Source organism: Podarcis bocagei, assembly GCF_964188305.1.
Source record: "Podarcis bocagei genome assembly, chromosome: 11".
In the NCBI taxonomy this organism is placed as follows: Eukaryota; Metazoa; Chordata; class Lepidosauria; order Squamata; family Lacertidae; genus Podarcis; species Podarcis bocagei.
This window is the reverse complement of record NC_138136.1, coordinates 12,041,241-12,065,516: the sequence shown is the minus strand read 5'-3', so window position 1 is coordinate 12,065,516 and position 24,276 is coordinate 12,041,241. Positions and strand designations below refer to the sequence as shown.

The following is a 24,276-nucleotide window of genomic DNA, read 5'->3' as shown; positions in this document are numbered from 1 at the left end:
ACAATGAATCATTTGAAGTAATTTACTGTAATCTTACACATGTGCTTAAAGTTCTCCAGCTCCAGTACCGCAGGTGTGTTTGGAAAAGTCCCATTTCCAAGAGAGCAGATTTTTTTTAAAAAAAGAGGTGTATAGCTGCTTGCAGTTGCCCCAGGATGGCTTTGGACGCCGTAATATTAATTACTCTTTGTGGGAGCCCTGAAAAGGTCCTTTGATTTGTTCTTACCCTGGTTCATTTTCCTCCAGGTGTTTTGGAAGGTCACAGAAGACAAGAAGACGAAATGTGCAGAAAAGGGCAAATCCAAACAGGTGAAAAGAGTTTGTTGCTTGTCTCTTTATCAGCTTGACTTTCAAGAAAGTTTTTTTTCCCCTTGTAGTATTGCAGAAGTAATTAATTTTCCATGCCCCTTTAATTAAACCTTCAGCAGAGTTAATATGTCTCTTTTGCTGTGTTAGTTCCTGTAAGTCATGATGCTGAACGGCTGTGTGTGCATGTATGATAAAAAATGTAGAGCTGATAGTTTGCCGCACGGTAGTGCTGCTTTCTTCCCTTCTTCAAATGCAGCAGTACCAAGTATGAAAAAGAGTCAACCTCTCCCATAACTGCAAGCAGCCTTGGCTTTGTGCTGCAACATATTTGATGGGAAGCAGCAGTTCATTGATGGATGAGCTTATTTAGCATTTCTCCTTGTTGCTGTTGCTTTAGATCAGGCACGTCCAACTCTCTAGAGACTGCGATCTACTCCCAGTAAAATAAAACTAGCAGTGATCTACCCGTTGTCATTGCCAAGAGTTGTCGAGCTTTCTTGGGAGCATAGACCAGGGGAGGATTCGCAAGAGTTGTTGAGCTTCTTTTCGGAAGGATTGGCAAGAGTTGATCACACAACAACCCGCAGTTATCACTCCTTCATCCACAAAGCAGCTGCATAAGGGAAGGCAAGCTTCCACAGCGATGGGACAGAGTGCTGGGACCAGGGCAAGGCATGCTCAAACAGGGGAACACAGGCGATCCCTTTTTTAAATCCTAAAGTTGACCTGGAGCACCCCGGCAATCTACCTGTCAATCATGGTCCACCAGCTGAACATGTATGCCTTAGAGCAGGGGTGACCAACTCTCAAGAGACTGCGATCTACTTTCAGAATTAAAAACTGGCAGTAATCTACCCCCATTTTGGGGGGTTTCAGCTCAAAGCTGTTCAGCTTTTTGGGGGGAGGAGAAAAGCCCGAGGGGGGCAGCTATAAATTGTTGAGCTGTTTTTACAGAGGAGAAAAGCCCCCCCTTTTTAGGGGTTAAAATAAAAACCTTTTTGGGGAGTGTGATACGAATGTTATGGTTTTAGACATATAGTAATGTTCATAACTGCACATACATAGATCAGTACAGGAAGGCAAACCTGGAACCATTTTGATTCCTAAAACTGACCAAATCCTTTCTCTGCAAGGTTAAAAATGGAAAAGCCTCCCCATTGTCTCTTCCTTTAATCTGTGTTTGAATAAGGTGTGAGCCTGTGACCTGGCCCAGGAAATAAGTATTTTAGCATTACAAAAGAATGGCCAGGCTCCCCAGAAAATCCAATCAAGTAACCTGCTAGACAGGAGATAAACAAGGAGAAGAGAAAAACAACATTTAAATTTCTGTGATGTAGGTGGGATGTATCTGAGGGGTGGTCTTAGGTTACACCCCTTCTGTGATGTATGCATAATGTTTCTGGGGGTGGTCCTGATCTAGAGAAGGGGAATTTCAAAAGTCTTTATAAGGCCTTGCAGGCCATTGTTCTGGGTCCTCTTCCTCTCCTGCGTGTGAGGGGGGTACCCTGTTGCAACAGATCAATAAAGATCAAGCTTACTAGCTGCTTTGCTTCTCAATATTCTCTGGTTGGCCTCTGTTATTTTCTCCTACCAATAGGGAACCTATGTAAGGACTCTATATGGGCTCTTGGATACCCCATAAGGGAAAAGGGCATATTTTTATTTACAACAGATGGCGACCACGCACGAAGGGACTTTTGGTTACCCGGATTCTGGAAGCGAGGAAGGACTGGTTATCCAGCGCGCACCAGGCAGTTTGCCAGGAGGAATAACCAGTCTTCCATCGGTCCCAGGGTCTGGCAATAACTTGGAGTTCAGCGAGGCTAACCAGGGGAAGCAAAGCTTGATCAGGCCGGCCTTAAACAACCAGTCAAGACATCGTGGGATCACCAGGAACAGTGCATGCGGAAGTGAGTATTAAGTAGGAAACACGGGTAGTGGGTTGGGGTCTCTAAACCACAGCAACCAAAATTCTTTAATTCTTCCTTTTCCCTTCAAATCTAAAATTTCTACTTTTTTCCTCATCTAAAAATTGCCTTCTCCTTTCTGTCCCCTCAATCTCAACACCAGCCCTAGCCCTTCGGAGTATGCCCAGGCAAAGGTTGTGTGTGATTTCTTCCACTTATAATTCCCAAAACTATAACTCCCAGGTGTAGCCGCACCTCTGCCATGGCGATCTTTGTTAGAGATGACCTGTGAGCAGAGAAAGCAAGGGCACCTGATTCCTTTCCTTCTTTGTCATTTCTGAGTCCCAATCTGGCACTGCGCTACGCAAGCGTCCAGTAGGGAACTCTCAGGTTAGATTGTAAGAGGCAGGAGGTTGCTGTGGGCTCCCTGGCTGAGTAATGACCAAAGGGGGGGGGGTTGAGATCGCTGACCGCACTGTTAGCTTAGTAGCCAGGAAAGGCCAACAGCTGTACCAGCCTAGTAAGTCAGGCCAGACGAACGGCGGTGTGTCACAGTACTAATTCTCGGAGTTGTCCAAATTGAGTGTACTGTGGGTTATTTATTGTGTTTCCTGAAAAGTGGGGATAAAACCCCGACTGCAGTATAAAAGTAAAAGCTAGCGCTATTAAAATTCTTAAAATGGGTGCACCTCAATCAAAAGAAATGAACCCACAGACTCCTGATGGGAAAGAAGCCCAGTTGGTGCTTACTTCCCGCCTGGACTCTGACAGTCCCCTTCAATTTGTGTTTAAGAAACGTTTTTCCAGTGTTTAAATTGTGCTTAGGCAACATCCAGCAGCTGCTTATCTTAAATGTGCCATCTAAAATAAAAATGCAAGCTTGCTCCAAATTCTAAATCTAAGGAAGCCATGTTGAACCTTATCAGTCTTAAAAACAAGACAAAATGGAGAATGAAGTGTGCAAATGTTTGTTATTTGAGAGAGGCTCTAAAAGAGAGTTTTTCTCCCAAGTGGTAAAATCCTGTATGCGTGCTACTTGTGTTCTGAAAGGAGGATTACCCCACCTCCTTTCTCTAGTTTCAGTGGGGGGGGGGGTGATTTTAAGTCTAATGGTAAATGAAGTTGTGTTGTAACTTTTGAGTTTGTGAGTACACCTGTGTTCCAGTCTAAGTTAACCTAATGTTTCTGCTGCAAAAGCCTAGTTGAGCCAACTGCTCTCTCAAGCTAAAATGCAGTGTATGTATTTCATTAAGCATATGCCTATGAAAGTATGGTGTTCCTTCTAAGAAAAATATATGAGTCCAGTTTTAACTTTGATCTGGTTGGACAGAAGAGTTATTGTAAGGCTCCTGGTATCAGTCTCTATAAGACGTCCTGGCCTCTTTTCTTAGAAAATGCCCCCCCTTGTTTCATTCTGTCTCTTTCAGGTTTTTTTTCCTTCTCCTTCTTATTCTGTGCCAGGTAAATTTACTTCCGAGTAAGCTTCCTTTAAAGGAAACTGCAAAGGGGGGGGGGGCATAGATTAGGCTTACTATTCCTCTGCAAGTTCAGGAAAAATTGTCACTTTTGTATTCCTTTTAAATCAAATCTATGGCTGTTTTAACTATGCTTTATAAGAGATCCTCTCCCTATCTTAGGAAAAATGTTCACTTCAGTCTTTAAAGATAATTTATCTAGGAACTTTCACTCTTTAGTCTAAGGAAGTAAACACTCACTCAAACTAACTTCAAGATCTGCTAAAAGAATTGGGTACTTTTATTTTCCTCTTCCTTAGTACATGATAGGCGCATGGCGTGTGGTCTCTTCCCCAGTTGTGTCTGTGTACATAAGTATGTGTGTGTCTCTCTGGTAGTACAAATCTTGCTATGAACCCTGTATTTTAGGGTTGGACTAGATGACCCCAGGTCCCTTTCAACTTTCCCAATTTGTGGCTGATGAGTTGAAATCCAGCCCAGATTGCTCTTTGTTTTTAAAGGTGAGAGGTGAATGTGTGTGTTTCTGGTAGTACAAATCTTGCTGCGAAATCTTGCTGTGAACCCTATATTTTGGAGGGTTGGACTAGATGACCCCAGGGTCCCTTTCAACTCTCCCAATTTGTGGCTGTGTGGAAGACCATGTGTCTGCAAGCATTGGAGGGTAATTCTTAAATTCTGGTGTGGTAATGGAGTTGAAATTCAGCCTAGCTTTGCTTTTTAGTTTTAAAAGGTGAGAGATAAAAGCCATGATGTTTTGAAGCACAACTGGTAATATCAAGCATTTGAGTGATTACAGTATTTATCATTTTGTCTACTATTTTTTTTAATCAAACTTAAAAGTCAATTCAAAGTTTAAGCACATACAAATGAATAATCAAGTACAATTAGCCTTGGCCATTCCTGTAAATTAAGGCGCAGAAAATAATAATATTAATAATAATGATAATAATTTTTTGTCTGCAAATGGTAAGGCTGAAATGGCTGAGAATGTTAAAAAATAATAATAATAATAATAATAATCCTATGAATTCTAACTCTGGCCATTTTTACTCATAAATAAGAGAGCGGTTGATTGTTCCGCGAATGGCCAGAGGGATATTAGCCCTTTCCTGTACATAAAGGAAGCAGTCTCAGTTTGCTTGGGCTGAAATTGCTAGCTTTGGTGAATACTTAAATTGCTGAGTTTCTCTTTTTTGTTTAAAATCAAACCCTGTTTTCAAAATCTACTCCTTACCCTTCCTTTCCCTTATTCAAATGGTAATTTAGCCAAAGGATGCAACATTTTCAATAGTATAAAAGGTTTGCTGAGGCATGAACTCTGCACATGCACAGAGGATAGATCAGCTTACAAAAGAGAGAGAGAGAGAAAGGAGGGGGGAGAGAGAAGGTTTGGAGAGCCTGAAACCTATACAAATTTCCTTATGTAAAATTTGGAACCATTGAGGGAAATCACCCTTAATGTCTTGCCCCAGGGGCTAACAAAAGGTTCGCCTCCCAATGGAATTTAAATTTTATAAGTTTTTGTTTTTGTTTTTGTTTTTTTTTTGGTGTGTGTGTATGCCTATGCATTTTAGGAACAGCACTTCCTGACAGACCTCTCACATGAAATAATTTTCCCTTTTAACAGAGTGTCCTTTCTTTTCTCCCACAGCACAAATGATAATGAGGGGATGCAAACAGTGATTTAAATACTCTATAAAAAGTAATTGCATTTGTTTTTCTTTTGTCTTTCTTCCCTTAAAGCCAAACAGTCACTTTCTTTCTGTTCAGCAAAACAAGTCTGAATCCCTGCTATATTAGTTGATTTCCATCCATCTCTTTGTGGCTTTGACACTTTAAGTTACAAATAATCTGTTTTCATTTATTTAATCAGTTTCTCCATGATGTCTATGAAGTTAATCGAAGCACAACCAAACATTGTTTGAGCATTTCTTACTAATTCTGTCATTTTGGCTAGTGCAAGGTACCTGCACAACTTTAAATTGCCATTCATTTTTATTGGTATTAACTCATTTCCCAATATTCCGCTATTAACATTACAGCTGATGTCACATCAAGAAACACTTTTATTTTCATTTGTGATGTTAGAATGCCAAAACAGATTACTTCAGGTTACTTCAGGTTGCTTATTAATTGTGTGTCTTAGCATTTATTTATTTTTGGTTCCTCATAGGTCATTTGTGTGTGTGTGTTTTACTTTGGGGACATGTTCATCACATGTTGAAAGTCAGTTTCATGAAGTTCTTTTATTGGATAGCACATGGTGAATTTTAAGTTTTCCCCATTGTTTTCCCTTTTCCCCCCCAGTCCAGTAGTAATCTGTGTGCTTTTGATAATATCTTTGTACTATTTAATAATAGTTATTTTCTGAATCTGATGTCTTTGTGTCAAGTCCATTTTCATCTAACTGGTAATCTAATTTTTTGCTTTCTTTTTATTTTTTTACCTTTGTATTTTTACAGTTCTCTTTCTATACATGTGGAGTAATTTTTTATTTTATAATATGAAAAGAACAACAACAACAAAAATTAAGTGAAGGAAAGCAAACAAACTTAGCAGATAATAACAGTAATTATATGGAAATGTGATAATAAATAATAATAAATAATAAATTTTATTTATATCCTGCCCTCCCCAGCCGAAGCTGGGCTCAAGGTGGCTAACAACAATCAAAATAGTCCAATAATGATAATGAATAAAATGTTTAATTCACTAAAATTGTTATTATTTGCAGCTTCCCATGGAAACTGGAGGACATCCTTTTTGCCTTTTGCCCCTTTGATGTCTAACTGTGTTTTTAAGTCACCCCAAAACCCTGCCCCTTACAGGATATCACTTCTACAGATGTGCAATGATGAGCAGCAACAACCCCTCAACTCAGTCAACCCATCACAAGACCAGCAACAACAGAGTTTTCAAAGTGCCCACAGCTATCTCTTTCAAAGGATATAGACTGCCGGGGGGGGAGTGGACCTGACAAAGGGGGGAGTGGACCTGACAAAGGGGGGAGGAGTTGAATTGCAAGGACATTTTCCCACTTTTGAACCTTAAGACTGTGCTCCACGATTGAGAAGATCACAATTGTCTCAAGATAGGCAACTGATATTTAATTAGTCTTTTGTTTTTTTGGTTTTTTTTGTATTATGGGTTATTATGTAAGAATGTTGAAATGTGTCTGACAGTGTGATTTCCACAAAGGGGGGCATTTTTTTTGTGTGTAACTGTTTTTATGTTTTATGTCTTATTCCTTACACACCAGTGGAGAATTCTCATGCATTTTATACTTTCTAATAGCTCACACTATTGCGTAGTCCAATGTTTAGATAACCACAATTCGTTGTCCCACCTGGCACTATGCCAACCTTCCCTACCCATTTTAAAAAAAAATGTGCTAACACTTGCTTTACCAAGGAGAAGCTTCTAAGAAACATGAAGGTGGATATGCTTTGGTTTAGCAGGAATGATTTCTTATAGACTTAAATTGACTTATTTGGACAACTGCCCTTGTTAAGAATGGTTTTCTTTTAACAGATTGGTTTGAAGAGTTGAGAACCATGGGGCAAGATAAATTCAAATTGGACTCAGTTTGAATTGGGCAAGTGTATCCAGGCTGCAATTAGCTTTTTGGTCCTTTAAGTGCAAGTGAGCAACTTCTCATGAGCCCAAGACCACAGCCTATAATAAAATCCCATAGCTAAAGGCCAAGGCGAAGACCTCTCCCTCACGAGATGCCCAAACCAGTGCCAGCTATGGTGAATGCTAGGCAACATGGTTAAATGAAAGCCCTGAGGGGATTCAACAGACAAGATGTGTTGCTGTAGCACTATGTCAGTGTGAGACCACAGAAGAGCTACCTTGACACCTGAGAACACTAAAATGGTGGGGGGGAAGCAAACTGCACTTTTCAGTCATTAGTGGACCTTACCTTCCTGCTAGGTGTAAAGCATAGAACACTATTGAGTAAATGGTCTCTCCCAAAGTGTTAGAATGCCACAGGTAATTTAGTAGCAAAACGCAACATGTGTTATGATATATTCATACAAAGACATCCATTTACAACATACGATGTTATTATTTGTGGGGCAAAAATTTTTAAGAAAAATTCTAGCCCCAAAGGGGGGAAATTGTGATACGAATGTTATGGTTTTAGACATATAGTAATGTTCATAACTGCACATACATAGATCAGTACAGGAAGGCAAACCTGGAACCATTTTGATTCCTAAAACTGACCAAATCCTTTCTCTGCAAGGTTAAAAATGGAAAAGCCTCCCCATTGTCTCTTCCTTTAATCTGTGTTTGAATAAGGTGTGAGCCTGTGACCTGGCCCAGGAAATAAGTATTTTAGCATTACAAAAGAATGGCCAGGCTCCCCAGAAAATCCAATCAAGTAACCTGCTAGACAGGAGATAAACAAGGAGAAGAGAAAAACAACATTTAAATTTCTGTGATGTAGGTGGGATGTATCTGAGGGGTGGTCTTAGGTTACACCCCTTCTGTGATGTATGCATAATGTTTCTGGGGGTGGTCCTGATCTAGAGAAGGGGAATTTCAAAAGTCTTTATAAGGCCTTGCAGGCCATTGTTCTGGGTCCTCTTCCTCTCCTGCGTGTGAGGGGGGTACCCTGTTGCAACAGATCAATAAAGATCAAGCTTACTAGCTGCTTTGCTTCTCAATATTCTCTGGTTGGCCTCTGTTATTTTCTCCTACCAATAGGGAACCTATGTAAGGACTCTATATGGGCTCTTGGATACCCCATAAGGGAAAAGGGCATATTTTTATTTACAACAGGAGGATAAAGGCAAGGGACAAAGGGATAAAGTCACTCACAAAAAGATCGCTATGAATGAAAACAGGAGCACAGAGAAAGATCCGTCTTCCCTTCCAGAGATCAAATAACAATGGAGGGAGGGGCGAGGCGGTAGGCAGGAGTCAGTTTTAGCGATGCTAAGGAGATCAACCGCGATCTACCAAAACCTCGCGGGGATCTACCAGTAGATTGCGATCGACCTGTTGGACATCCCTGCTTTAGATCATTGGTTCCTGAACTCTGCTCCACCCCTGACCACTTGACCAAGGCTGAGGGTCTTGACGGACCACTTACGTATTTTTCTGCCTCTCGTAGAAATTCTAATGTCCTGTGCTAGATGCTATATGATTTTAAATTGCATTTTTACAAACACTCTTCTAAACAACTGTATGAAGTTCATGGCCCACTGGTGGTCCATGAACCAGTTTGGGAACCCCTGCTTTAGAGAAAAACAAGCAGGGGTTTGAGTGAACTTTCAGCCATTCTCAGACGTCCATAGCCAGAATTTGAGCAACCTGTTGCATACAGCCCCTTTAGCAAACACAACAAGAAGTGTTCCATTAACCATGGTTTTCTGTTTTGCCAAAGCTCTGAAACGATGGTTAACAGCTTCTGAACAAACCAGAATGTTAAGGAAACTTAAAACCATGGTTTACTATAATGGCTTGTTCCGAAGCCATCAACCACAGTTTCCTATTCAAGACGAAACAGGAAACTGTAGTTAATGGGATATTTCCTGGGTTTGCTCACTTGTGCAAGAGAAGAGCAAAGGAGTTGCATGCACAGCTGTGAGGATCGTTCGTATCTCTTCTAATAAAACCAAGACTTGACCTTGTTTGTGTGTATAGGTCTGAAGCCATGCAAGTCGCTTACAGGGTTTCTTATTCTCATTGCACTTTCTGAAATCTCAGTATTTTCCTCCTCCTTTTCTCTTTTACAGACAGAGTGCCTTAACTACGTCCGTGTCTTACAACAGCTGGATGATTCTTCACTCTATGTATGTGGAACTAACGCGTTTCAGCCCATCTGTGATCATCTGGTAAGCGGGAAGAACACATTTTCTTTTAGGGGCAACTGTGCAAGCAGTTTTCCTAAGCTGGGTGATAAAAGGACACAGACATGTACATAAGTTTTCAAACTATCCTGTGTGACTGACATCCCTTTTGTGTCTCTCCCTAAATACTCTGATTCCTTTCTCTGCCTGTCTTGTCTCTGTCAGCTCCTGGCTATGCCATAGCCACATAGTCTTGAATACTTCAGAATGAAGTCCTCCTTGTGTTTAAAAATCCACCTCTGTCTACCTTCCATGTCTCTTGACTCTACCATCGTTCTCCTTTCACTCGGACCTTACTTTGTTCCCAAGAACAGGATTTTTGACGTTAGACTGTGACCTTTCTTGTCTCCCTTATCTGTAAGCCTGTCTATCATCTTTTCCGCAACGTTGCCAGAATTTGTCCTTTCTTGGCCTTGCCACAGCCAGCTTCCTTATTTACACATTAATCACTTTCCAATTACATTAATGCAATTTCATCCTTTTAAAAAGCTTATCTTCCATCAGAATAATTCTTTACTGTTTTGGGTAGTATACTGGCGCTTTCTGGCAAGAGAAAGCTTATTCTACTCTCAGCTGCCACCTATACACTGGCTTTTTCTCATTTTCTTGGAGACATTTCTGGCACTCAAGAATTCTTCATAGGTATATCCATCCAACTCAACCGGCCCATATCTTGGCACAAGTGTGTTTCCCCATGTGTAGTGCTTTCACGTATTTGTTCATGATTAAACCAGGAACTTTCCCATTTATCCAAATTCGGACACTGTGGCACCACCTTCGGAACAATATCAAACTAACTTCAAACTGTGATTTAATAGATCATAGCTGGTAACCATAGTTTCCCAATTTGTACAAATTACTATGGTTATTTTATTTATTTTATTTTATTTCTCCCCATCTTGTGCAAATGTACCACTCGGGGCAGCTTTTGACATTTAAATACACAGTTTCAGAAAACAATTAGGCCGATTAGTGACTTCCTGGTTTCAGTGGTGCACACCTCAATAGAAGGCACAAAGGCATTTGCAGGTGAAAGGGTCTTGCATAAAACTGCTTAATCAGCCACAAGAAGATTGTCCAAGTGCAATCACTCTTCATGACACAATCTACTTTATTTCTGCTGCTTGCTTGACCCCTCTGTTCTTTTCCTAGTGTCTGTCTGGCTATCTAAACTGTGTTGTCTTCCTACCTCCATGTTTTCCTTCCCTCCTGCTGGCTCCTCTGTATGTATTAGCACACCAGGATAACACACCGAAGTCCTCATTTGTTTCATTCCTTGTTTGTCCTCATTTGTCATTCCCCACAATCCCATGGTATCCTCACATAAGTTTCAGGGGACAACTTCCGTGCCTGTATGTGCAATGGGAGAAGTAACAGCACCAGGTTATAATTTCTTTTTAAAGGCAAATACTTTGTGTTTCAGAGACTTTTCCTATGTCACCAAATCATAATCTTTGGCACTTTGCGCTTTATGGTTTTATTAATTCATTTGTATAGCAATATCATGCCGCTGATAAATAAATATTTTGTTTAAAAATATGTACAGTCCAGCATTAATTAAGCACAACCTTAATTTCATCTCATTGGAACTGCCACAGACTTTAAAGACTTAAGTCTCTCTCTCCCTGCCCCCAGATCACAAGCATTATATTTTGCACATTTCTTTTATAAGTGCCTACTTCTTATGCGTAACAAAGGGACAGAGGGCTGATTCTCACAACTATTTTCGGCTTCGTTTTGATGTGTAGAAATCATTGTGTACTGAACCAGGCCCGTAAATTGCCTCAGCATATCTAAAGGTTGAATTTCACCCATCTGTTGCTTAAGTCATGGGCCTGAATGTAATAAGCTGAAATCTGGAAACGTCATGTAACAGTTGCGGTTATTCCACCAGGTTGGCTTTATAATGTAAAAAAAGAGCTGAACGTGGTTGCATGAGTTTGTATCTCTAATTACTGAAAGGGTTGGTTTGAAGCATTCAGAGCTATATGCTGAGTTGTGGTTGTTTGCATACCATTTGGAAAGTAAATAAGAGGTTTTAATTTGTTTTGTAGAACCTGACATCGTTTAAACTTGTGGGTAGAAACGATGATGGCAAAGGAAGGTGTCCATTTGATCCGGCACAAAGTTATACATCAGTTATGGTTGGTAAGTACAAACCTCCTGCTGTTTCTGTATCTTGTTATAGGAAGAACTGAAGATCCTATGCTTAGTACTAATATTTTGAGTTCCTTTTTCTTGAGCCGCTCCTATTTACCCCAGTATTTTGTTAAAAGCTCATCCTCCCATTATGACCAGACACATAGTCTTTTGGATGTCAGCCATTGTGTCCTCCGCTTCTTAAGCTATCAAATTTGGTTAAAAGCCGTTTGAACCAATGTCATTTGGGTCAGCACTAAATGCCCATTCAGTGGAGTAATTTTTGAATTAAATCTTAATAATGGTACAATGGGGACCGTACACAACAGGTAATTTGACTTAGGTCATTGAGAGGGAGGAGAGGTATGTTGGAGCCTGGCAGCTGGGAATATAGCCCTATAGTGCAGGCCTTCTGCAAGCAGGTGTCAGGCAGGAGGGAGAGGTTGGGAGGGGATGGAAGATGTAATAGGAGGAGCGGACGCGGGTGGCACTGTGGTCTAATCCACAGAGCCTAGGACTTACCGATCAGAAGGTTGGTGGTTTCGAATCCCCGCTACGGGGTGAGCTCCCGTTGCTCAGTCCCTGTTCCTGCCAACCTAGCAGTTCGAAAGCATGTCAAAATGCAAGTAGATAAATAGGTACCACTCCGGTGGGAAGGTAAACGGCGTTTCCGTGCGCTGCTCTGGTTCGCCAGAAGCAGCTTAGTCATATTTGCCACATGACCCGGAAGCTGTACGCCAGCTCCCTTGACCAATAAAGCTAGATGAGCGCCGCAACCCCAGAGTCGTCCATGACTGGACCTAATGGTCAGGGGTCCCTTTACCTTTACCTATGGCATCATTCAGTTTGAAAAAATATTGCTAAATACTACTATATATTTTTAATCCATGTAATCCTTTGTTGCTGCAAAGATGGGGATCTTTATTCTGGAACGTCTTACAACTTCCTGGGAAGTGAACCAATTATTTCAAGGAACTCGTTGCAAAATCCTTTACGGACAGAATATGCAATTCCTTGGCTTAACGGTAAGATCTGGAGGAGGAAATAAACATTTGTTGGAATGTGCCTAAAATGTACTGTCTAGTAATCTCTTTACCGAAATAGTACCCCTTTTGTACTTTTCCAAAGCCAGAAAGATCTCTTTCTGCTGCCATTCCCCAAGAAATACACAATTATTTCAGTCTTCTGTCTGTCTATACGCATCTTGAAATAACAGAAATTGTAAACAGCTTTGGTTTAGTTCATGAAATCCATTAAAGCAGCTTGAAGAAACTGTGTTGTGGTTTGGTTTATCCTTTATTTGATTTTCGATTATCAGGAGACTTTTGAGATGCTCTTAAAAGGGGATGGGGGAGTGGAAAATGACAATGCAATATGGACTAACAACCCCTTCCTGTTAAGTCAGTGCTGAATTGTAATAACTTAACAGAATTCCTTCAAGGATTATTCCATAAGAGCAGTGTTGTTTTGTGGCTATATAAATACTTGCACCAAAAATTCAAGGAATTGTAGAGCAGATTTCTCAGTTTAACAGTGTGTTTGGATCTTGATCTCACTATGTTTAATTTGTGAAAATAGCTCTTTTTTAATACAAATTTTCTTGAAGAGTTTGTGAAATATAGAAATGGTAATATTTACTGCAGCAAAGATCTAGGTTATCATATACTATTAGGACTAAGGAGCAGCTACCGTGTCCACAATAAGTAATTAACAGGAAATATTGAGAGGTGGGGGAATGATTAAAATTAAGCAATTTTGTATTTCACTTCTCCAGAACCAAATTTCATTTTTGCCGATGTGATAAGAGCTGATCCAAACAGTGCCGATGAGGATGACGACAAAGTGTATTTCTTTTTCACTGAGGTTTCTGTGGAATATGAATTTCTTGGCAAGCTGATGATTCCAAGAATAGCCAGAGTTTGTAAGGTGAGAATGAGTTAAACCATTTCCCCATTGTTTCCAAATAATTTTGGGGTGAGAGGAAACAACACTCTCACTGTTTTGTGTGCTAGCAGTTTCCCCCCAATCACTGTAGTCCAGATGTGCAGTCTATATTTCCAGATGGTCCAGACTTACAGAGAGACGACTTGCTGCTCTGGCAGTGGGATCCTCTACCAATTAAATTCGAACTGGCCAGTCACAGCCAAATTAAGGGGCGGTACTTTTGAGGCGTACCTGGCTGAAGCACAGCTATTCACTCAGGTCTCTCACTAGTGTATTTTAACAGGCTGCTTCCAGCAGCACAATTGGCAACGGACATCCCACTCGCTCACCTTACATGTTATGGCCCTGCCCAAAGGTAAGTGGGCAGTGCATGGCCTTGCTATGGAGTTACTCTGTCACTCAGGGGATGCAGGTGGCACTGTGGTCTAAACCACTGAGCCTCTTGGGCTTGCCGATCAGAAGATTGGCAGTTTGAATCCCCACAATGGAATGAGCTCCTGTTGCTCTGCCCCAGCTCCTGCCAACCTAGCATTTCGAAAGCACTCCAGTGCAAGTAGATAAATAGGTACCGCTGTGGCGGGAAGGTAAATGGTGTTTCTGTGCGCTCTGGTTTCTGTCATGGTGTTCTGTTGTGCCAGAAGCTACTGTTAGGTCCATCATGAGACGTCCGCCAGCTTCTAATCACTGATACCAGTAGCCTTCAAGCAAGCAAACTTGCCTTATTATTGCTCCCTAGCATCCCACTGCCAGAGGATTGCCTCCTTCCATTCACCACTTTGCCTCCTCCAAGTGGAAGAAACCTGGGCAGTTCTGAATGTCACATCTGTTGCCAGGTGTGTCCTGTTGGAAACAGAAAAGGGCTTTCCCCTTGGCCTGCCTTTATATACACTCAGTTGCCAAGTGCTTTTATGATATCACAAGAAACCCACAGCCAATGACAACAGCTGGGGAGGCATCAGCTTCATTGCTTTGAGCCTCACAATGGTGATTGTGTGATTGTTTATTCGGGACAAGGGGGGTGCTGTGGTCTAAACCACTGAGCCTCTTGGGTTTGCCAATTGGAAGGATGGTGGTTCAAATCCCTGCAATGGAGTGAGCTCCTGTTGCTCTGTCCCAGCTCCTGCCAACCTAGCAGTTCAAAAGCACGCCAGTGTAAGTAGATAAATAGGCACTGCTACAGCAGGAAAGTAAACGATGTTTCCGTGTGCTCTAGCTTCTGTCACAGTGTCCCGTTGTGCCAGAAGCAGTTTAGTCCAGCTAGCCACATGACCTGGAAAGCTGTCTGTGGACAAACGTTGGCTCCCTTGGTGTGAAAAGTGAGATGAGTGCCGTAACCCCATAGTCTCCTTTGACTGGACTTTCCGATCCAGGGGTCCTTTACCTTTTACCCAGTGCTTTTTATTCCTAAAAAAAATGTTTAGTTGTACACTCATTTTCCTACTCATATTGAAATACTGCCCCTCAATAGGCCAAACTTAGATTCACAAAATGTTTAGGGGTATGCGTCCCCCTAGAAAAAAGCACTGCTTTTACCTTTTTTACTCTGTCGATGATATTTGGCGCCAGGAAGGAATTTGCCTCTGGACAATGTGGGCCACATTTGAAGGTGTTACCTATTTCACAGCAATTGTCACAGCTTACTGGCAGATAAAGTCATTGCCATGGATCCTTGGTCTAAGCAGAACAGGTGGCAAGGAGCCTAACTCCCTTACTTATCAAGAAGTTTAAGTAAAGGCCTCTAGGGAGAAGGACTCTGTCCGAATGCTCAGACAGGGTCAAATGGGCCATAGAACTCTTCAAATGGCATCCTGGAGAGATCAACCACATTTGATGTGTGTCATGGGAGGGATCCTTAACCCGAATCGACCCTGATGAAGTAATCAGCCAGCACTTGGGTTGGCTGATTCAGGACACATCCCCAATGCCTATGCCAAAGCCCTCTGGCATAATGAATAAAGTTGTGGCCCTTTCGATCCCAAGATGTTGTCATGTTGTTTATATTGCTTCCCCACCCTTTGCCCTGGTGGTCTGGGTTCACTGCGCATGTCCCTCAGCTAGCATGAACAGTGCAGTCTGCATGGTTCTGTGTGTCCTTTGTGCGTCCAGAGCTTTTTCCGTGGAGTCTTTCCCTTCCTCAAAATTTTGACAGTGCTTCCAATGGAGCACTGTAGCTCCAATCCCTGACTGTTGGATGCTTCTGTGTGGACATAGCTTTAGCGAGACTTCAGAAGAAGAAAAAGGATTCAAGATTGCATTCTGCATTCAAAAACTGGTTGATTCTGTGTCAGTAAGGGAAACTGAGTTGCTCCTGTTATTAGATGATGGTGGAAATTAATTTTCTTAGTTTTAAAAAAAGAGAGACCAAGAACTCTTTATACTCTCCCGCTTCACTCGTTTCATGCATCACTCATAAGCTGTCGATTGAATTCTAGCCATCGTAATTTCAAGGGAAGCCGGATGCCTAAGCTATGCCAGACGCATTTCTAAAGGGTACCAGACAAAGCCAACATTTTTCTCACACCAAGAAAATTTCTTGCTTGACTGTGATGTGACAGGTGGCTAGCTGCCATAGCCTGGAAGAAAACGATTGCAACCAGCCCTAATTCTGTCGTTCTCAAGCCTTTTAAACATAATAGTAGCTGCCTGGCTTTGGGGGGAAACCTCTTGATGTGAAACAAGGTTAAATTTTTTAATACGTTTGCAAAATTTCCAGAAACATTTACTGAGCATGCTGCCTGCCATAGATAGATAGATAGATAGATAGATAGATAGATAGATAGATATCTCCAGGGGCAGTGAGGTTGCATTTTAAAACCAGATGCTTAAAAACTCATTGGATGTAATTAAGCAACAGAACCTGATACACTCTGCAAGATTTATGAGATCTCAGTAGTTTGAAGTAAATCGGCTTTGGCGTGGTTGTGATGGTCCTCTTGTCTGCTGACTGTCTGTCATTGCTTTTAACCGGCAGTATTGCAGTCAAGTGACCGGGTTCTCATTCTTAACGATTTATGCAGAGCTATATATAGATTGGAGGAGGAAAATATGTGCATTTTTTGTTACAAAGGAAAATAAATTGCCTACCATTACTTTGAAACCGCCTCAGTGAAAAATAAAATCCTTGCTTACCTCAAATGCATTTCATATTAAGACATCTGCTTTTTTCGAAAAGTGCAGACATGGCAAAAGTTGGGAGAGCATAGTTGGTATTTTAATGCTTAATGTATATTTCACCCATAAGAGGCTCGCACTTAAAATTCATTCTTTGCTGGATGAAGGTTACATTTTTTAGATTGGTAAGCATGGCTCTTTCCACTGTGGTGGAAGGGAGCCCACTCATTAGCTGATCTCCAAACTGACGTTTGCTCTATTTTGGGGAGGTGTAATGCTGACATTGGGTAGATTTGGGCGTTCCTCCCATAAGGCGGGTGGCGCTGTGGGTTAAACCACAGAGCCTAGGGCTTGCCGATCAGAAGGTCGGTGGTTCGAATCCCTGTGATGGGGTGAGCTCCCGTTGCTCGGTCCCTGCTCCTGCCAACCTAGCAGTTCAAAAGCGCATCAAAGTGCAAGTAGATAAATAGGTACCGCTCCGGCGGGAAGGTAAACGGCGTTTCCGTGCGCTGCTCTGGTTTGCCAGAAGCAGTTTAGTCATGCTGGCCACATGACCCGGAAGCTGTACACCGGCTCCCTTGGCGAGATGAGCGCCACAACCCCAGAGTCGTCTGCGACTGGACTTAATGGTCAGGGGTCCCTTTACCTATAACCCAGAACAGTGACACTCCCTTCACAGGGATAGCTTCTGCAGCAGTCTCCAGACCATGAATGTAACATGTTGTCAGGGACTGGCCGGACAATGAGGAGTGGTGGGAAGCTTCAGCTGGAGAACACCTCCTAGGGGAACCTCAGAGGAGGAAGGCTCAGAGCCAGAGGAGTGGTGGTGGGACATGGAAGACAGGTCGGAGGCTGGAGTGGGGGGCAGAATGGTTGGATGCTGAACAAACAACAGGCTTGAGTGAGAGAGAGGAAGGAGAGGCAGAAAGCACTGCAGACGTAGGACAAGGCAGCGGAGGAAGAGGTGTGGGGTTGAGGCTGGAACAGATTCACGGGAGCCTGCCAGTCCTAGTGTATTCAGCTCCTTGACTCCAAGGGCTTAGAGACTTCTGCATGTAGCAGAACAAAGAGTGCAAGAAGTCCCGTCCCCTTACAGAGTTTAAGACTGCCAGGAAAACAGCTGGATGGGGAACAGACTTAGGGGGAAGTGGGAGGCCCAGATCATCAGTCCTGGCAACTGCTTTACCTAGGGACAGTCTCACCATAGGTTTCTCTGTTTGTATTATGTTTCCTTGGAAAAAGAAGAATCAACTTTACTGTTCGTCTCGGAGTCTCTCTGCTGATTTGCAGCTGAAGCAGCTGACACATGAGTATTGAGGCCCTAAGTGTTTGCAGTTCATGTCCAGGAGTGGAGACTTCTCCACACAGTCCATGGTTAAAGGGTGGGATTTGGTCCTACAAGAGGTGGTGATGGCCACCAACTTGGATGTTTTCAAAAGAGGGCTAGACAAATCCACAGAGGATAAGGCTATGTTTTGCCACACCTGTGGAAGACAGTATTTCTCTGAATTCTAGCTGCTAGGAATTGTAAGTGCGGACAGTGTTTTGCTGTTATATTCAGGACTTGCTTGCAGGTTCCCCAAAGGCATCTGGCTGTTCAATGCAAGAACTGGAAGCTAGACTAGATGGGCTAACACACAATACAATGTAGAACAGAATTTACTATCTCTCACAGGTTATATGTGCTAAGAGTAACCTCTTAATGCTAATCTCAATCCACCTTGTTTGGCGAATTTGTCCATACAAGCTATACTTGAAATATTGGTTGCAATTATTCAGTTTAATGTAGCAGAATTCTGTATACTTTGGAAAAGGAATCTGCTTACTTTTGAATGCATTTTTCTTTTAAAGGGAGATCAAGGTGGGCACAGAACTCTACAGAAGAAATGGACATCCTATCTCAAGGCCAGGTTGCTTTGCTCTGTACCAGAGAAAAATTTATTTTTCAACGTTGTCAATGATGTCTTCATCCTGAAGACTCCAAGTTCAAAGGAGCCAGTGATCTATGGGGTTTTCTCCCCACAATTGTAAGTAACGCATGAACATTTGGAAGTATTTGTTTCTGAGGAAGTGTGAAACAGGTTGCTGATTTTGGTTTCCTTGGTGTGTGTGTTTTAAGGAACAACGTTGGGCTGTCAGCTGTTTGTGCCTACAACATCTCGACAGTGGAGGATGTTTTTGCCAAAGGGAAGTACATGCAAATCGCAACCGTTGAGCAGTCCCACACAAAATGGTTGCGATACAACGGAGAGATTCCTAAACCCCGGCCTGGAGCGGTAAGTCTGAATAAACTGAGGGCTGGTTACGATCCTGTTCATCATAAGCAAATGTTCATGTGCCACATGCACTCATTCAGGGCCTCTGGGTCCCCACTGTGCTAATCCCTTCCTGGCAGATGGAGAGGACCAGCACAGCAGGTGTGTGATGCCTACACAACCCAATGCCGGTTATGGTTTCTCCCATGACATACTCCTCTTTTACTGTTTGCCACAGGAAGCTCCTTGCAGACACACCCATAGAGAATATGGGTTGGCTAGTTTAGTCGGTTGCTATTTTAGATTTGCAGCTTCCTCTATCTCCTAGCGGCAGGTGTTGGGGTGCTTGCCAGTGGCCTCGTTCACATGTTCCTGTGCGGTGTGGATGCTTCCAGGACCTCAGCGTGCATGGCATGAGTCCACAAAGCTATCAGTGTAAATGATAGCCTATATGTTTTGAACCAATCCTATTCACGCAAGGCAAATTGTTCCTTGGGGTGGGAGTCCCAGGCATGGTTAGGAGTGACCTGAACCATGTGAGGAGGTCTTCACACTTAACAGTTGGCTGCAAGCTACTTGCGCAATTCAGAATCCAGTAAGAAAATGTGCTGAATAGTAAAATCTGAATGCAGTCTACAGTGGTACCTTGGTTCTTGAACTTAATCCGTTCCGGGAGTCCGTTCGACTCCTGCAACCGTTCGTAAACCAAGGCGCGGCTTCTGATTGGCTGCAGGAGCTTTCTGCACTCAATCAGAAGCTGCGTCGGACGTTTGGCTTCTGAAAAAGGTTTGCAAACCGCAACACTCACTTCCAGGTTTGCGCTGTTCAGGAGCCTATCTGTTTGGGAGCCAAGCCGTTTGAGTACCAAGGTACCACTATACACAAAACAACTGCACTATGCAAGAAGACCAAAATACATGTAATTTACCTATAAAGATATTTGCATTCCATCATCAAGATATATTTTAGCCACTGAGAACAGAGATGTTCTTCCACTTCAAGATAAAGTGAAAGCTTGCACAAAAGAGTACTTGCACGGTTTAAGACAATTTTATCCACTTCTGGGAACCTCCTTGTTATGCTTTTGCCATACATGGCTGTGGCTTCATACAATCAGATAATGTTTGAGACAAATACCAGAGGCCTCCATGGAAGGAGACTGCACAAACTTTGCAGACGCTTTGCTTATTTCTTGATTGTCAATGGAATGAGCACACCTCTGCTTAAAAGAAAGATATGAATCTGGCTTATCCCACGGTGAATAAATACATATTTTAAAAGGTAGCAGCTGTAATGTTTTTATTTTAAACAATGCTTTAACTGTTTTAGAACTGCTTCCCTGTCTTGCTTATTAGTAATCTGTTGCTCTTCCTTTTTAAAGCTCTCATTAATCATATGACATACATTCTTCTTGGGACAGTGTATAAACAAGGAGGCTAGAGCAGACAATATCACGACTACGCTCAACTTACCCGACAAAACCCTGCAGTTTGTCAAAGACCATCCTCTGATGGATGACTCTGTGACCCCAATTGGAGACCGGCCCCGACTGGTGAAGAGAGATGTGAAGTATACACAGATTGTGGTAGACAGAGTCCAGGCCCTGAATGGCACGTTGTATGATGTCATGTTCATCAGCACAGGTGAGTTTTCCGCACTCTGAGAACTGGACAACATTGCAGTATGATAAGGTGGCTTTTCAGCTCATTGAGCCCCTCTTGTGAGCTACCTATTGGTTGTAATTCAGAGCATCCCGGGTTCTAAGACTGGCAAAAATTGCCTGTGAGATTGGGGCTTAACTCCACCCAACTAGTTTGCAAACGCATATATTTGTAAATCAGAGTCCTGCATTTTAAACCTTTGAGGCTCTGAAATGGCCCAGGACTTTGATACGTTTATGACCTCCTCTTCCCATATGAACCTTCCTCTACACCCAGATCTCTGAGCTTCAGCAGTTTGGATACAAGAGAAAAGGCCTTTTCAGTCATGGCACCATAGTTGTGAAATTCCCTCAGAATTGCTCACTTTTTATGTGGTAAAGATTTTGGTGATGGCTGCTTAGTGTCTCTACCTTAGTTTTGTTTGTATGTGGTTTTGTTTAATTGTATAGTAATTGTTTCTGTGATTCCCCCCCTTTTTTTAAAGCAATTGTTTAATTGCCAGTTGTTAGTTGGCTTAATTATTCTTTCCAAGGAAAGGTGGATTGTACTTTTAAAAATAAATAAATGGCCCTATCAGACCAGCATTGTAAGGAAATCATTTAACATTATGTTGATTTAAGAACAAGTTGAAGAATAATTTCCTCGCCTGAGTATCACACTTTGAGTAGTCCATAATGTTCCCAAGCCTTGGGTCCCCATATATTTATGGAACACAGCTCCTAGGTTTGCTGAGCTCTCTGGGTCTGAGGGAACTTGTACCTTAAATGTTGCTGGATTCCAAGGTTGGTCTAAAAAAGGTTGGTGCTTAACAAAAAAACAAAAAAAAGTTCACAGCCAAAGTATAAGAATCCAGCTCATGTCCTGGTAGCAGACTGCTCAGAAGGGGTGAAACGACTGCAGTTTAGGAGAAGAAATGGAATTAAAGGATGAAATGAAAGTTGGATAGAGAATGAAAATGCTCAAGGTTGGGTAGCTGTGTAGTGAAACACACAATGAAAGGCACAAGGGGAAGGAAGCAGGATTTCAGCAAGGCATTTGACAAGGTGCCCCATGATATTCTTGTAAAGAAGCTGGTAAAATGCGTCTTGACTATGCTACCACTCAGTGGATTTGTAACTGGCTGACTGACCGAACCCAAAGGGTGCTCATCAATGGTTCCTCTTCATCCTGGAGAAGAGTGACTAGTGGGGTGCCACAGGGTTCTGTCTTGGGCCCGGTCTTATTCAACATCTTTATCAACGACTTGGATGATGGACTCAAGGGCATCCTGATCAAATTTGCAGATGACACCAAACTGGGAGGGGTGGCTAACACCCCAGAGGACAGGATCACACTTCAAAACGACCTTGACAGATTAGAGAACTGGGCAAAAACAAACAAGATGAATTTTAACAGGGAGAAACGTAAAGTATTGCACTTGGGCAAAAAAAATGAGAGGCACAAATACAAGATGGGTGACACCTGGCTTGAGAGCAGTACATGTGAAAAGGATCTAGGAGTCTTGGTTGACCACAAATTTGACATGAGCCAACAGTGTGATGCGGCAGCTAAAAAAGCCAATGCAATTCTGGGCCTCATCAATAGGAGTATAGCATCTAGATCAAGGGAAGTAATAGTGCCACTGTATTCTGCTCTGGTCAGACCTCACCTGGAGTACTGTGTCCAGTTCTGGGCACCACAGTTCAAGAAGGACACTGACAAACTGGAACGTGTCCAGAGGAGGGCAACCAAAATGCTCAAAGGCCTGGAAACGATGCCTTATGAGGAACAGCTAAGGGAGCTGGGCATGTTTAGCCTGGAGAAGAGGAGGTTAAAGGGTGATATGATAGTCATGTTCAAATATATAAAAGGGTGTCATATAGAGGAGGGAGAAAGGTTGTTTTCTGCTGCTCCAGAGAAGCGGACACGGAGCAATGGATCCAAACTACAAGAAAGAAGATTCCACCTAAACATTAGGAAGAACTTCCTGACAGTAAGAGCTGTTCGACAGTGGAATTTGCTGCCAAGGAGTGTGGTGGAGTCTCCTCCTTTGGAGGTCTTTAAGTAGAGGCTTGACAACCATATGTCAGGAGTGCTCTGATGGTGTTTCCTGCTTGGCAGGGGGTTGGACTCGATGGCCCTTGTGGTCTCTTCCAACTCTATGATTCTAGGAGCCTTAGGGTGAAAACATCAGACTGTAGTCTGTGTGTGCTGGTTTTGTATTTTGATTTTTACATATACCAAAGTGTGGTCCTTTTGTTTCAGACCGAGGAGCCCTTCACAAAGCCATTGGCTACGAAAACGGAATGCATATCATTGAAGAAACGCAGCTCTTCCCAAACTTTGAGCCCATTCAGACACTGTTACTTTCTTCGAAAAAGGTAGGACTGAGTAAGAATTTGGGCTGGGGGCGAGAGAGAGATACCAGAACCGCAAGAATACCCAACCCTGCCATTGGGGTGGAGTGGAGGGAAAGCAGCTGTTGAATTCAGTCATTTCTGCTGGGGGCTTTGTAGCCTGTCCTGGACTGTCCCAAAGGCACTGTTCCTGCGAGATGCTAAAGAAAGTTGTAACTTCCCCCCATGTGCTTTCTGCAGGGCAAGCAATATCTCTATGCCGGGTCCAACGCTGGAGTTGTCCAGTCTCCCGTTGCGTTTTGTGACAAATACACCAGCTGTGTGGACTGCGTCCTGGCAAGAGATCCGTACTGTGCTTGGAATGCCCGTGCCTCTCTCTGTGTCGATATCTTCAAAGAGAGGGAGACCGAAAGGTAAAAGCACTTAAATGTTTGCTAATTACAGTCATACCTCATGTTATGTCCGCTTCATGTTAAGTTCTTTCGGGTTACGTCCCGCGGCGACCTGGAAGTACCAGAAAGGGTTATTTCTGGGTTTTGCCGCATGCGCAAACGCACAAAATGACGTCATGCGCAGACGCGGCGAATCGCAACCTGCGCAGATGCGCCACTGCGGGTTGCGTTCTTTTCATGTTGCGAATGGGCCTCTGGAAGGATCCTGTTCGCAACCAGAGGTACCACTGTATCACCAATGTATTGCAAAGTAGAGGAAATTTATATATTTACGTGGGTCAACTAAGAAATGCAAAACTCCCCCCCCCTCCCGTGTGTATTCTATAATTGCAAGAGCACACTGTCAGCAGAAATTGGTACAAAATGCAACCCCTTAAGAAGAATCCTCTGCAGCTTTCCTTGTTCTTCTTGCAATCCTATGCATGTTTACTTGGGAATAAGATCCTTTGAACTCAGTGGAACTTGCATTGAAGTAAACATGCATAGGATTTTCACAAGTCATCTTTCTTGTTCTAAACAGGTACCGCAAGACACTTCTAGTGTGTGGGCAATCTTTAGTGAAATCTCAAAAATCTGTAGGGAGAAGGAGAAAAGTTCCTACTGAATCATGGAGTGCAGAGCTCTTTGCCACTTAGCATAATCAAGAGGGGCAGAGTAAATAATGCAAAATAGATTTGTTCAGAGTTCAGGCTTTTGGGGGCATAGGCTTTTACTTAAAAAGCAGCACAGAGAATGCACAGCCCAAATGTTGCAACTTTCAATTGACTTTCAAAATCAACTAATAATTACTGTATACCAACAGAACCTACACATTTTTTCACTT

General features: G+C 42.6%; 2 protein-coding genes across 6 annotated transcripts in view; both read left to right on the top strand.

The window, feature by feature from the left end:
• LOC308597814 (uncharacterized protein) overlaps positions 1 to 24,276 on the top strand; it is a 349,730-nt gene that overhangs the window by 297,353 nt on the left and 28,101 nt on the right. The window lies entirely within an intron of this gene.
• LOC308597677 (semaphorin-4D-like) overlaps positions 1 to 24,276 on the top strand; it is a 122,029-nt gene that overhangs the window by 89,072 nt on the left and 8,681 nt on the right. For all 5 annotated transcript variants that reach the window (XM_081213639.1, XM_081213635.1, XM_081213637.1 and 2 more), the window contains 10 exons: positions 247 to 309; positions 9,442 to 9,540; positions 11,610 to 11,703; positions 12,606 to 12,719; positions 13,469 to 13,620; positions 18,601 to 18,776; positions 18,869 to 19,025; positions 20,425 to 20,647; positions 22,910 to 23,025; positions 23,242 to 23,414. In XM_081213639.1, coding sequence (XP_081069765.1) covers positions 247 to 309; positions 9,442 to 9,540; positions 11,610 to 11,703; positions 12,606 to 12,719; positions 13,469 to 13,620; positions 18,601 to 18,776; positions 18,869 to 19,025; positions 20,425 to 20,647; positions 22,910 to 23,025; positions 23,242 to 23,414 — 1,367 coding nt within the window. The remainder of the gene's footprint in view (positions 1 to 246; positions 310 to 9,441; positions 9,541 to 11,609; positions 11,704 to 12,605; positions 12,720 to 13,468; positions 13,621 to 18,600; positions 18,777 to 18,868; positions 19,026 to 20,424; positions 20,648 to 22,909; positions 23,026 to 23,241; positions 23,415 to 24,276) is intronic.